Source organism: Carassius auratus, unplaced genomic scaffold (genome assembly GCF_003368295.1).
Source record: "Carassius auratus strain Wakin unplaced genomic scaffold, ASM336829v1 scaf_tig00042427, whole genome shotgun sequence".
NCBI lineage: Eukaryota > Metazoa > Chordata > Actinopteri > Cypriniformes > Cyprinidae > Carassius > Carassius auratus.
In genome coordinates this window covers 83,727-98,344 of record NW_020526717.1, presented here as the reverse complement: position 1 = coordinate 98,344, position 14,618 = coordinate 83,727, and the positions used below count along the sequence as shown (strand labels likewise).

At 36.0% G+C, this 14,618-nt stretch overlaps 1 protein-coding gene and 1 long non-coding RNA gene across 3 annotated transcripts in view; both read left to right on the top strand.

The window, feature by feature from the left end:
- Window positions 1-495: 495 nt before the first annotated feature.
- On the top strand, window positions 496-12,949 carry LOC113085837 (uncharacterized). The gene is made up of 3 exons (XR_003284472.1): window positions 496-574; window positions 10,083-10,119; window positions 12,834-12,949. It is a non-coding gene; the product is annotated as an uncharacterized LOC113085837 (long non-coding RNA).
- Window positions 12,950-13,634: 685 nt separating this feature from the next.
- Window positions 13,635-14,618, top strand: part of LOC113085839 (copine-5-like) — a 65,850-nt gene continuing 64,866 nt past the window's right edge. For both annotated transcript variants that reach the window (XM_026255274.1, XM_026255273.1), the window contains exon 1: window positions 13,635-14,264. In XM_026255274.1, the coding sequence (XP_026111059.1) occupies window positions 14,155-14,264 (110 nt within the window). In that variant the 5' untranslated portion in view covers window positions 13,635-14,154. The remainder of the gene's footprint in view (window positions 14,265-14,618) is intronic.

The following is a 14,618-nucleotide window of genomic DNA, read 5'->3' as shown; positions in this document are numbered from 1 at the left end:
AAAAAAAAAATATGACCTTTTCTTAAAAGTAACTTTTTTCATAACCATTTTAGCTATTTTAAGATCATGGCAGTATTTGAAATCACACATTCTCTAGGAAGGCACTTCTTTAGAATAAGTCATTACTTTGCAAAAAAGTGCGTTCTACAAAATATAAAAGTGTGTAGTGTGAATTTAATCCAGAATAATTTTTGGACAACATATTATTGTATGATTTAAAACTATCTCCTTAAATGTTTTGCTTGAAATGTGTGTTTCTTTGGAAATATGATTTGATGTTTTTATATATAACGCATTGCCATTCAAGTCAAATACTTTTTGTTGAAATTATATTTGTGTGTTTCCTTATATTTATAGCAAACCAAGTGCTTTTTAAAATCTTTCTCTTGATCATATCAAGGTCTTCAAAGGAGTGTTTTAAAGGAATTTATTCCTCGCTCATGTCAACGGTCTGTTGCCTCTCATCATCTGTTCTGACCTTTGACCTCTGTTGCAGCTCTCTGTGGTGTGATTGCAGCATTGTTCCCTCAAAGCCATGCCCAGCGCTGGACGATTTTCTCTCACCTTACAGGAGGTGAGTGAACTTGCACGCCTCTCTTCATCAAACCCACACCAGGAAATTCAGAGATGATGATAAAGCTCCTTGTTTTGAGGGATAAATGGGTCAAGGTTTGGCTGGTTTAGCATGACTTATCCCATGCTGGTTGATGCACATTCAGAAGCAACTGTTTATTCTGACCCATTTTTTTTTGCAAATAACAAAGTAAATAACTCATTTTTCATTTTAGGACTGTAGATTTTTATCAGTTACATTTTCAGGGTTTCTGTGGGTCTTAAAAAGTATAAGGTCATAAAAAGTTTTACTCTAATTAAGACCAAATATTAAAAATCATAAATTAGTCTTACGTGTTAAATTAATTGCATTAAACGTTGCATGCATTGCAATAAATCCTCCTCTGTATTATTGTTTTTTCATCACAACTTAACATCCTTAAAGTGTTTTAAATTTGCATGTTGTGTAATTGTACCTTAAACATTGTTAAAAACAAAGTGAGTTTATGCTTAAAACAAGAACAATTATCTGTCAGGTTACGAGACTTGTCTTCCTTTTGAATTAAATAGCTTTTTCTGAGCCCATCGGCAGATATCTGTTCTAATATTAACCACGAAGTCACTTAATTTTAAGCATAAACTCACTTCATTTTAATTATTTAATCAGAAAACTAGACTTCTTATCTTATCTTTTTGCATCTCAAGTAAATACAGTCAGGTCCATAAATATTGGGACATCGACACAATTCTAATCTTTTTGGCTCTATACACCACCACAATGGATTTGAAATGAAACGAACAAGATGTGCTTTAACTGCAGACTTTCAGCTTTAATTTGAGGGTACATACATCCAAATCAGGTGAACGGTGTAGGAATTACAACAGTTTGTATATATACATCCCACTTTTTAAGGGACCAAAAGTAATGGGACAGATTAACAATCATATATCAAACTTTCATTTTTTAATACTTGGTTGCAAATCCTTTGGAGTCAATTACAGCCTGAAGTCTGGAGATCAATTAGACATCAGCGTACGCTGGGTTTCATCCCTGGTGATGCTCTGCCAGGCCTCTACTGCAACTGTCTTCAGTTCCTGCTTGTTCTTGGGGCATTTTCCCTTCAGTTTTGTCTTCAGCAAGTGAAATGCATGCTCAATCGGATTTAGGTCAGGTGATTGACTTGGCCATTGCATAACATTCCACTTCTTTCCCTTAAAAATATCTTTGGTTGCTTTCCAAACACCAAACTACCCGGAAGACCATGGAAAACAACTGTGGTGGATGATCGAAGAATTCTTTCCCTGGTGAAGAAAACCCCCTTCACAACAGTTGGCCAGATCAAGAACACTCTCCAAGAGGTAGGTGTATGTGTGTGTCAAAGTCAACAATCAAGAGAAGACTTCACCATGTGAATACAGAGGGTTCACCACAAGATGTAAACCATTGGTGAGTCTCTAAAACAGGAAGGCCAGATTAGAGTTTGCCAAACAACATCTAAATAAGCCTTCACAGTTCTGGAACAACATCCTATGGACAGATGAGACAAAGATCAACTTGTACCAGAGTGATGGAAAGAGAAGAGCATGGAGAAGGAAAGGAACTGCTCATGATCCAAATCATACCACCTCATCAGTGAAGCATGGTGGTGGTAGTGTCATGGCGTGGGCATGTATGGCTGCCAATGGAACTGGTTATCTTGTATTTATTGATGATGGGGCTGCTGACAAAAGCATTAGGATGAATTCTGAAGTGTTTCGGGCAATATTATCTGCTCATATTCAGCCAAATGCTTCAGAAATCATTGGTCAGCGCTTCACAGTGCAGATGGACAATGACCCGAAGCATACTGCGAAAGCAACCAAAGAGATTTTTAAGGGAAAGAAGTGGAATGTTATGCAATGGCCAAGTCAATCACCTGACCTAAATCCGATTGAGCATGCATTTCACTTGCTGAAGACAAAACTGAAGGGAAAATGCCCCAAGAACAAGCAGGAACTGAAGACAGTTGCAGTAGAGGCCTGGCAGAGCATCACCAGGGATGAAACCCAGCGTACGCTGATGTCTAATTGATCTCCAGACTTCAGGCTGTAATTGACTGCAAAGGATTTGCAACCAAGTATTAAAAAATGAAAGTTTGATTTATGATTGTTAATCTGTCCCATTACTTTTGGTCCCTTAAAAAGTGGGATGTACATATACAAACTGTTGTAATTCCTACACCGTTCACCTGATTTGGATGTAAATACCCTCAAATTAAAGCTGAAAGTCTGCAGTTAAAGCACATCTTGTTCGTTTCATTTCAAATCCATTGTGGTGGTGTATAGAGCCAAAAAGATTAGAATTGTGTCGATGTCCCAATATTTATGGACCTGACTGTATATCTCCATTTTAGAATCTTTTGATATTTGCACCAGAAAACAAGAAAGAAATACTGAGGAATATCAGAGTCACTGATCAGTACAGTAAAAGTTCCATTTTCTAGCATTTGGGAGCATATTATAGTCTTAAGCATTTTATATATATATATATATATATATATATATATATATATATATATATATATATATATGCAAAAAAATAATCAAAAAGTACTAGAGATTGGTTGGAAGTTATATATTTAAACTTTGAAATGTTGCTAAAACAGTTCATTGTCCCTAGACTATGAATCCTTGCTACCTAGACATATTCATTAAGAGAACATATTGACATAATATATTCCTTTATTAAATTTATCCTATTTTTTTAAACACTTGGTAATTAGAAGGTCTTTACCTTCAAGTCTGCAATTTATATTATATTATATTATATTATATTATATTATATTATATTATATTATATTATATTATATTATATTATATTATATTATATTATATTATATTATATTATATTATAAATTAGCATGGCCAGAGTAATTAGTCACAAATATGGGAAAGTAATTAAGAACACATCAGTGATAATTTCACTCTTTTGTTTGACTTTATTTCTGGCTTAATAGAGATAATAGGAAAAGTTAATAGAAAATGGTTTGCTACGCTTTTGCTGTCCATTAGTGTTGGTTTCTTTCATGGCATGTGTAACTCTTTTGTAAGTGCTAATGGCTTTGTTTGAGTGTGGGCTTGGTGCCCAGACTTCCCTCACCTCCTCTACAGCAGGTCCTTGGGAAACAGCAGCCCATCCTCTTTATGGACAGCTGCTGGTGTTGAGAATAGAGCAATTTATCATAATTGCTGATGGGTATTAAGTGGAGGGCTTTGTCAGGGCAGTGCAGGGCACTGCTATCATTAAAGTAAACAATAATTATCATATATGCTGTTCACCTGCTTTACTGCTTCCCTTTGCCATACTTGGCCCTTTGGTGTATACAATCTAATACCATTTTTAGCTTTGTTTAGGTCATATCACTACCATTTACTAGTCACTGACACAGACATTTTGAGATTTGGGGATAAATTTTTCAGTTTCAGCATATAAATGCACACCCGCATTAAAAAAATGTATTAATTAATTTAGTGTTTCCCCTCTAATCCGTGCCATCAAACAAACCTAGAAACCAAACCTTTCTGACTGATGATTGATGCACTGCATGCAATGGCAAAAAACATTACTCTGCATTTGTAATTCTTAAGCAGTCATGGTAATTGTGTCCTGTAAGGTTTAGTTAGTTTGTTTTGACTGAAGTGATTATGATTAGTTATGAGGGATTAAATAATTAAACTGTTTCTAATGCTTCCTCTGAATATTTATGCTTTAAAACCCACCAGTAAGCTATCTTTATATCTTCTTAACTCTGGTGAACTGCAGTGAATGTCAGTCATTAGCATATCAGGCAATGAATGCTATTGAGGTAAGACAAATGTTACAGAAGCAGAATTCATAGTGTGGCATTGAAATGTGCCATCTTTGGTGATTGTCCCTGATGTTTCTTATATTGACAGCACATTCATTCCCAGCCTTATGAAATTGCACAGCTTTTTTGGCAATTTGTGAATGGAAGCTTATAAAGTGTTTTTCATGAAAATTGAAGAAGTACTTAACCATATGAAACAATGCAATTCTGAAAAGATCATTTTACAATAAATCATTCTAGAGTATTTTATATTTATTTTTATGTTTTAAGTTGCCTTTTAGCTACAGGTAAACTAGATGACAATAAAACTATAAAAAAAAATGCTACTTGCTCCAGCCACAATTATTTATCACTTGTAAGCCACTTTGGATAAAAGTGTATGCTACATTCTCATTTATGTACAGTCTTATTTTACTGAGCATTATTCAGATTTTTATAAACCAGCCTGAAAAAATTTCATATTTTTTAATATTTTTGATAGTTTCATAATTGTATAATATTTCACATTTGCTGAATTTGGATGCATAGCTCACTAGTGGAGCCACTTACCCTGAAGGATCTGGCAGGCTTTACCCCACAGATACCAGTTAAGCAAAAATGCATTATTGAATAATTCATGTCTAATCTGTAGCCAAAACAAAAGACAATGTTTTATATCTTGGCAATTCAGCAGAATATACTCTACCAGTCAAAAGATTGGGGTTGGTAAAACTTTTGGTCCCACTTTGTATTACATTAAGTGGCTTTAACTATGTACTTACATTTAAATTAATAATTTGTTACAATACACTTATTGTGAACATAATTGTCTTTACATTGTATTTATATTTAAAAAAAAATACCTGCATGTAATTACATCTGTAAATAATTTCCGTAATCACATTTATAATTACACTGTTAACCCACCCTTAAACATATCTGCCCCTCGAAACCTGTCCCTGACCTTACCCATATCCCACCTCAATAGCAGCAAAAGTGTTTTGAAATACCATATAAACACAATAAGTACATTATGAAGGTACATAGTAGTTAAGGCCACTGGATATAAAGTGGCGAAATAGATTTAAAATATTTTTGAAAGACATCTTTCATGCTCACCAAGGCTGCATTGATTTGATCAGTGTCACATGATCTTTCAGAAGTCATTCTAATTAGCTGATTTGATGCTTAAACATTTATTATTATCAAGACAGGTGTGCTGCTTAATTGTCTAATGAATAGAGAATAAAAAAAAGTTCTTAACACTTTTACAAAAGTGCATCTCTAAGTGCTAGATAGTGACACATTTAACCCACTGTTTTTCAAATTCGCTTTTAAGGTATTTGATAACTGAAGACGCAGTTGAACAACTTTTAACTCTGTTACATCCTTGACACTATCACTCATGATATTAGTTTGAATTCTGTGCCACACCAAAGGGCATCTTTGCACTGTTTACTTTATGAGTAATGTATGAGTTTGTTTAACAAGAGTTATCGACTGCAGAGCAAAAACAGAAGAATAGTTTGTCAGAAACAACATTCTGCAGCGACCTGTATTCTATTTAACTCTGTCATTATACCCTTGCTGAAACACCCATGCATTTTCCATTGTGTGGACCTCAGATTAAAACGTGTTTGGTTCAGATATTGATGTCAAGATAAGTCGTTATTTAGCGGTCAATTCCCTGGAGGGCTTTTTATTATTTGTTCCCTGTCAGTGGAGCAGTCAGTAGGGCCAAAAAATGAGTAATTTCTGTAATGGCATTGATTGAGCTGGAGAACAGGCAAGAATCATACACAACCCCCCCACCCATAATAAGAGCAGTGAAACGGTACTTTCATCTTCAGATTCATCTATCATTTTCAGCTAATGCCTGTTATAGACCTGACCCACCACTCGGTCGCTATTGATCACTGTTGTGAATTTCCTTAGGGGGAAAAGCAAAGGATTTGGCAGTGACTGATGCTGTTTAACCGATTCCAATTCTTTAAGGTTGCAGTGAGGATGATACCATCGGTGAACTAGACAAATTCCTGTTTTATCTTCCCCGCTGCACTTTTTAGAGCTGCTCAGCCTCCCCGAGGTTATGGCTACTCATCACCTGATTGGATGGAACTGGATCAGAAGTTAGCAGAGCTTTGTGAGTTGAACTCTTTAGTTCACACCTCTGTGAGGTGTATGGATACACACACGCATTCACTCAGTCTTTTACTCTAATGATGTCCCTAGGCACATGTGCATGGATGTGCAGAGATGTTTACTCGTATGCAGTCATGTGAAATCATAATGCTATATGCTCATATAGCCTAGGACTGTGTGTGTGTGTGCCTGGGGTTTTTATGATATTATGCTCACTTAAAATCAGATCTCACATCCTTGTCCACACTGTCATCAAGGTTTAAGTGAAATTGGTCATATAAATGTATCCGACCTTTTAGTCTATTATAAGAAGAGTGTAATTCATCCCTCAAAAGGAACAGTGAGTGCTGATGTAGTTTATTGCTTCTCATGGTTTTACAAATAGCTACACTTAATGTTTTCATTCTAGACATTCAGTTTAACTGTAGTGCATATTTAAAATCTTTTGAATTTTTTTGTGCATTATTTTATTATTAATATTATTGCAGTTTTGATATGGGTAAACAAATGTACAAATTAAATGTTGTCATACACATGGTTTACAATTTCCACTTGCATTTATATGACAACTAGCCCTGTGTTAATTTGCTATATTGTGGGGGTTTTTGTTGTGGAGCTGAGACCAAACATTTCTATACAACTTTAAAAGGTATACTACTCCAGCCTCTGTCAATGAATTATCAATTCCCCTCGGCCTTAAACTGAATTATTATTTTGTTCCACACATGAATTTAAAAGTTATTCAAAAAATGTTCCTTCGTCAATCAGTAACTAAATATCGTCTCTTAAATTGCTTCACATATTTTCATGAATCTTTTTTGACGTATTTTGTGGGAAGGAGTTGCCGCTTTGTTTAGATCAAACCATATTAGCATCGGCTGGTGTCCTAGAGTAACAGGATTAGCATTCGCTGTTGTCTGTGGGATAATTCCTCTATCATAGCAGCTCAGTGCATCGTTGACAGCAGCAGGCTTGTAGAGGAATTAAATGACTTAACATTTAATAGTAATTCCATGACATTGAAATACAAAACATTAGAATGCAAAAGAGAACGTAAAACATTACTGATTTAATGAAAGATTGGAATAAGGCCACAGTTTGGATATATGGTTCAGTGTGTTTACAGTCTTGAAAGCCTCTTTGGAGGTTGGATGTTTGTTTACATGAGGGAACATCTGACATTTCTGACTCTGTGTAGGAGTTCACATAATGCTTTCGAGGAAACCGGTAATTTTTGAAAGCTTCCAACTCGCCTGTCTATTTCCTGCCATTGCCCTTTTTCATAGCAGATGACATATCAGCTGGAGAATGGCAGCTGGCATTGAATTGGAAACAAGTTATGATTGTGTGAATGTTGGTGTATGTTTGGCATCTCATGGAACAGAAAAAGAAAATTAATTGCAACAGAAAGTGAATATAATTCTGCTTGGTTGCCTTGAAATCATACCTAACATTTCACTTCAGCGTGTATTAACCCTTGTGCTGTACTGAAAATCCTTTTTGGAATATCGTGTTTCTGGCTTTTTTTTAAATGGTTTGTAAATCTCTCATTAGTTTAAATACAGTATTTGGTAACAATATGACATTTACAAGCCATTTTTATAGACTAGTCATTTCTGACTGGGAACACTGCAAGTGTAACAAGGTGGAGAAAAATAAAAAAATGCAAAAATTTGTTATACAATAGATTATTTTTTATATCCAGTGTGAGCAAAATCTGTAAAGTTTTAGTCCAGTGCATTAATATTAACTAGCACTTTTGGGGAAAAGAAAATCCTGTCCAGGTCTAAGTGTAAAGCTTATTTGTATGTGTGTGTGTGTGTGTCTTCCATTTTGGTTAATATTCTGAATATTTTTAAATCATCGATGTCATCTTAATTCAATACTTCAGTATTTCTTTTACACTAATAGGGTATTTAAAATGCAATTTATGGCAATGTGCCTTTCTTTTCTTGGTGTTTCCCAGTAGCTTTTTCAGTACCCTCTCTATCTCTCCAGGTATCTCCCTCTAATTAAAAAAAAGAAAAAAGAAAAAGAAAAACATATTTCCAACGCTGTCATTGTGGTACATGTACATCCCTTTATTTTGCACCCAACCCTTAATGAGCACTCAGTGCTCTTTGAGCCGGCTGGTAATAATTAACATCTCCTCTTTCGCGCATGCATATGGTTGGTCTCTGATTAGTGAGTTCATGAATATGTATATGTGCGCTGAGAGAAGAGGTTGAAATTGGGTCATAATGGTGTGATATTCTGTTCCGGTGCTATGAGCGAAGCATAGCTGCACTCTCTGACAATTTAAGCTGTAATAATACCTTTAACCTTCCTTACTAAAGAACACTGTGTTCTAGAAGGTTCATCGAAACTTGACAGAATCCTTCTGGCTACTAGAATCTTGTCAAAAGACACCAGCCTTTTTCGTATTTATGGAATACACCTTCCCGGTTTATAGATTCTTCCTTATTGTGTCCTGCATTTACTTTTTAATAACTGAATGTACCGTATAAGTCCCTTTTAATGCATCTTAAAGCATTAAATCTTTTTTTTTTATTGTCTGTGATTAAGTAATTTTCATCTATTTTTTACTTATTTGTTTTATTATCTTATTTATTTTTCTATTTATACATATTCTTGCACATATATTTATGCACAAAATTTAAGATTCTTTCTATTTTATTTTTATATTTATATTTCAGTTATTTTTGCAGTTTTCCTCCCCCTTTGTCAATCACTTCACTTCAGTTATAATCATTAAAACTAAAAACTTTGCCATTTTGAGTGGTTTTCAAAATACACCAGCTCCTAAGGTAAATGCCTTTGATTGGCCATTGGTTGCTTAACACGACTGTGATTGGTTAGACCACTCAATACCACTAAGAAATAAAACATTTAATGAGATCAAAAGAGAATGCTTTTCCTGATTAATGAATCGATTTGTTGATTATTTTGTATTTAATGTGACTTCTAACCAGCCTGTTTGTTTTGGTTTTCCAAGTACAAAGGGCATTCATCTCTGAGCCCAAATATTACTTTGACCCTCTTTTCCATTTTCATTGCGTTGGCTTGCTCTTTTGTTATCAAAGGTCATTCTTAAGGGTTTTCTTTAGAGAACTGTTGGGCAGAAATTTCTCCTTCAAATATACTCATCCTCTTGAGGTAGGAACATGCAAGGTGAAGTTCAAGAACCTTTTTTTTGTGTTAAAGTGTATTCTTCGTTTTTGTCACAGAATTAAATTTAAAGAAATAGATAATCTCCAAAATGTCAACATTTCCACATTTCATATTTGCTATTAAAATATCAGAAGGCCTGCCAAGTGAACATTTCCACAATATATTTGACTAGAGTGTCAAGTGCAAGTTGCTGGACGCCACAGTTTTACTGTTAAAATGCTTCAGTTTTGTGTTGTGGCAGGTACACATGCACAATAATCATGGTGCTACATGTACATTTTGCTGACATGTTTGGTACTGTAATATGTGCTAAAGTGAGCCACAGGTTACTGTGTTTGCATTGAATTCACCCAAGTGGATACTTATTAAATCTCTGTTTTTGTTCCACAGAAGAAAGAAAGTCATGCAGATTTGGAACAATAAAAGAGTAAGTATAATGGGTGGGTGAGTAAATGGCGTGGGCTTCAGTCGACCATATTGTGCTTAGAGATTTACTTAAGTTATCATAACTGTGGGAAAATGAATTTACATAAGAACACTGGAGAAAGAGACAGCCCTCCTGTCACATAACAAATCACCTGACCCCCAAACCTACTTGTTACTATGGCATGTGTCACCATATCTATTGTCCGTGAGAGAACTAGCTTTCTCACTGGCTTTTATATTGAACCTTTTTTTTAAATCCCATACAGGGTGACAGCCAGAGCACTGTGGACAATGAATGATCTTTACAAAGATATAACTTTGCCATCTAAAAGCTTTCACTGACCACACTTTTATTTAACACTTACTTTACCTTTCAAACTGAAGTTGCAATCCAGTTTGTAGGCTTACTGAAAGCTGTTTCTCTGAGAACTTATTTTTGACCTAGAAACCAATGGCTTCAGACAAGCTGTCTGATATTGCGCTTTTGCTGAAACACTGAATGCATTGCTTCTTTCTGGAACGAAAAATGGCATTTGTCAAAAGCTTTAGAGAAGATATAACTCTTAAACAGACTCCTGCCTCAGGAGTACTGAGTTCAATTTGACTACCAACAAATAAGCCGTTGTGTATCCATTAGAGCAGGCAGTGACAGAATCCACCTCATTGAACTGAAGCAACATGTGGCCAAACCCAGAAGGAATCCAGAGAGGGAATCATCTGTGCAGGGGAGATAGACCACATTCTCACAGCTGCTTTCATCAGCTTGTGGCAATATAACAGACAGATGAACTGCTAAAAACAAAAACACTTTAGCATTTCGGAATATAGTGTGCCTGTTGTTATCAGCTCAAATAATGATTTTAACTTCGGTCAGGCTATATTTTCACTGGAGTACTATAAGAGCAAGTATGGAGAGAAATTTTGTGTTATGTATTGAAGTAATCCAATAGAAAAATGCTGCTGTTGTTTTTTTATCTATGGAACAAGGGTGATGCTAATTTCTGGGTTGGCCTACAAAACATAAATGCATAAAAAGTCCCGACCTACATTTTTCTCCTTTTTTTGAAAGTCTTGGATATCTGTCACAATATAGAACACAATTCAGTTGTTTCTTCCTATAGATCACAAACTGTGAGAATTATTATTATTATTTTTTTTTAATTTTCTTTTTTCAAATCAAAATGAACATAAATGTAGCTTTGGAAATGTGGTCAATTTAAAGGGGTCATATGATGTTGCTAAAAACACTATTTTGTGTATTTGGTGTAATGAAGTGGGTTTATGTATTATTTTCCACACTATTCAATATTGTTTCTCCTTAATCCCCCAATTTTCTGGAACGCATCGATTTTTACAAAGCTCATCATTATGAAAAGCGAAGTATGCTTTAATTGGCCAGCTATCCAGTGAATTGTGATTAGTAGAATATCTCACACATGTGACAGAAATGTAACAGCCCTTAGTCTATTGTGATGACGTGTGTTCTGGAGCATCAAGACAAAAACATTAAAACCCATTATAAACGAGGTATTTGTTGCATCCAATGTGGACAGATTATAGTGACAATTCCAGCATTTCTCAATTCCAGTCCTCGTGCCCCCCATCTCTGCATATTTGGCATGTCTCTCTTTGTTAACACACCTAATTCAGGTAATCAGCTTATTAGAAATGAGCTCCGTGCATGAACTCTGTTCCAGTTGACATGGTCCCTACACAGTATGCATTGCTCCCTACTCTCTTGTTGCATTTAAAGTATATGTGGCCTTTATTTCTTTAGGAAGTGATGGATAAAATGATGGACTGGGTTGCATAGAGGGTCTGTGAGCAGATATGACAGGGATGACCTGCTACGGATGTCTATAGCAAGCAAGCAAGCAAGCAAGCAAGCAAGCAAGCATGGATGTCATGTTATTGAAAGCCACTTGACTAATGGTTTCCACCATGCATGAAGCCATGAAATTACGAAGCAATGGCTAATTCAGTGACGGTGCCTTGTTTACCGTTTGGTTTCTGCTTTATTGTGATTTTTGGAGATGGAATTTAAAGGAGACAGTGAGAAAAGAAGCGCCTGTGTCTGATCCGCCGATGTGTGTGACGGAAAAGCAGAGCTGGATGTCAACCTGTGAAGTCCTCTGAGGAATTGGATCCAAACCAAGAGGAAAGACTCTGAATGAAGTGTCTCTCCATTTTCACTCTTAGCTCAAGAGGAACAATAGCAGATGCAGTTGATAGGAAATTCGCATTCTGAGCAGCAGAGTAATTCAAGAGTTTGAGAGGGTTTCTGTTTTCTTTTTCACACACATTCTAACCAAGCCTCTAAACCAGTGCAACACCATTGTGTCAGTCAGGCCTCCCGCTGGAGCATGGATCTCTGTGACAGTGGGACTAGATAGTATTCGAGCATGCCGTCCTGTCAGAATGCAGGCCATGCTGTCACCTTCAGCCCTCCAGTAGTAACATCTATAATTACTCACTGGGTGGTTTGGGTGTGGGGAAAAAACCCTGAAATGGGTCAGCAGGGCCTTTGGGTTCAGGATAGACAGAAGCAGCTGTATTTAAATCTGACAAGTGATTAACTTTGATTCTAAGAAACTTTGGGGGGAATTTGTATACTGTATATATATATATATATATATATATATATATATATATATATATATATATATATATATATATATATAAAGTTTTTTTTTGTTGTTGTTGTTTTTCAATTAGTGTTGCTGGATGGCAGAAAAAGGGATGAAGGAGCTGTCCAATAATGTGGTGCTGAAATGCAGTTGCAGCATGAACATCTCTGGGTGGGCCATCTCATGCTGTGCTTTTTATCAGCTCTAACTCAGATTCCTGTCATCTACCAGACGTAAATGGATTTATGTTGTAATTATTCTGGCCCTTTCAAAGTGTTTGTTGATAACAATCCACTTATTTTCTGCATCACAATATAACTCTGAAATGTTGTCTTATAAACAGAACCCTCAGTTGCCTAGAAAATTGTTTATTTGTTCTAGCTAATTCAAACAACTTTAAGTCTTTTCGCTTCAAAATTTCACATTTCATTCAATGCAATTTAATTTTTTTGAAGTGCAGCTTCAGAGTGAAAATTGTTTCTATACATTTTTTTTTTTCAGCGTATACGGTAATGTAACTTATAGTTCAAGTTAACTGCCCTGCTATCAGATGAGAACAAAATTTGAACTGAATTGAGCTGGATGGTGACACTTACACTGACACTGTTATTTAAGCTGAATTGAATTAACATTGAACTGACCTGAGCTGAATAATGACGCTATTTTCTTCTGTAGAGTTTTGTAACTGATGACATTTACAACATTGGCATTGAACTGAACTGAGGCAACACGGAACTAAATGGAGCTGAATAACGACACTGTTGTAAAGCTGTTTTTTTTTTTTTTTTTTTACACTTATATTTTCCCGTTTATTCATGTGAAGCTGCTTTGAATCAGTCGTATTTAATAAAACGCTATATGTGACTTTGACTTGATAGTTAACCAAATATACAGGTTTTTACTGTAGCACTTGTACGTTAATTTCCTCTCTTTATTTTTACAGTGTGCGCTGAGGGTTGTATTTCGGAAGTTAACCGCTGTGAGAAATAGCTCAGGGAGTAATGAGCCGTATCTGTGGATCAATAGCGTGATGCTGTGCCGAGCGAATGTGTGAAAGAATGCGCGAGGGGTGGAGTTCTGCTCTTTTACTTTCCACTCCACACAGTGCAGACGCAGAGATCTCACCGCTGTCAGAAGAGTCGCGCACTTGAACCCTGTCTTGAGTTTTTCATTTAGCAAAGCAAACCCTTTACGTTGTCATCTTTGTTTTTTTCTTGTAACATTGCTGGTTTCTTAATTTGAGCGCATCACAGGGCACTCGCGGTCTCCAGGGCTCCTCCAGCACAGACGCTGAATCTCTGTCGTCCTGCTGCGGTCCTCGCTGGAGCTGTGAGATTTCAGTAAGCACCGCAGGACCCAGAACTGTAAAACTGTTTGAAGTAGAGAGCCTCCTCTTGTCCAGCGCGCCCATGGAAGGCGACGTTATGGATAAACTGGAGGACATGGCCTCAGTGTGCGAGTTCGACCCTATCACGGGGGATATTCCCGCCACCAAAGTGGAGATCACCGTATCGTGCAGGTATGAGGCAGAAATCACTTTACTGTACATTGACTCGTTCAAGCCAAAATTACTAGATTTATATGGTGTATATACTTCATGTTGGCCGCATAATATCAGTTGGTTCGATTAAAGATTATTCAAATGTTTTTTTTTTTTTTTTTTTTCAGGTTCAGCAAATCATTTCTTATTTAAAAACAAATAAAAAAAAAACTGTTTGGTCTTAAGTTAAATATTTGTTTCTTTAGAGAAAAAATATTTTTCTCCTTTCTAGGGTTATTCCGACTAGCATACATGTCCTTCACTACATCAGTATGTAGATGGTTTTGGTCTAAAGAAGCATAAAATGTTCTCCTTCTGGATCAGGCTTTAGCC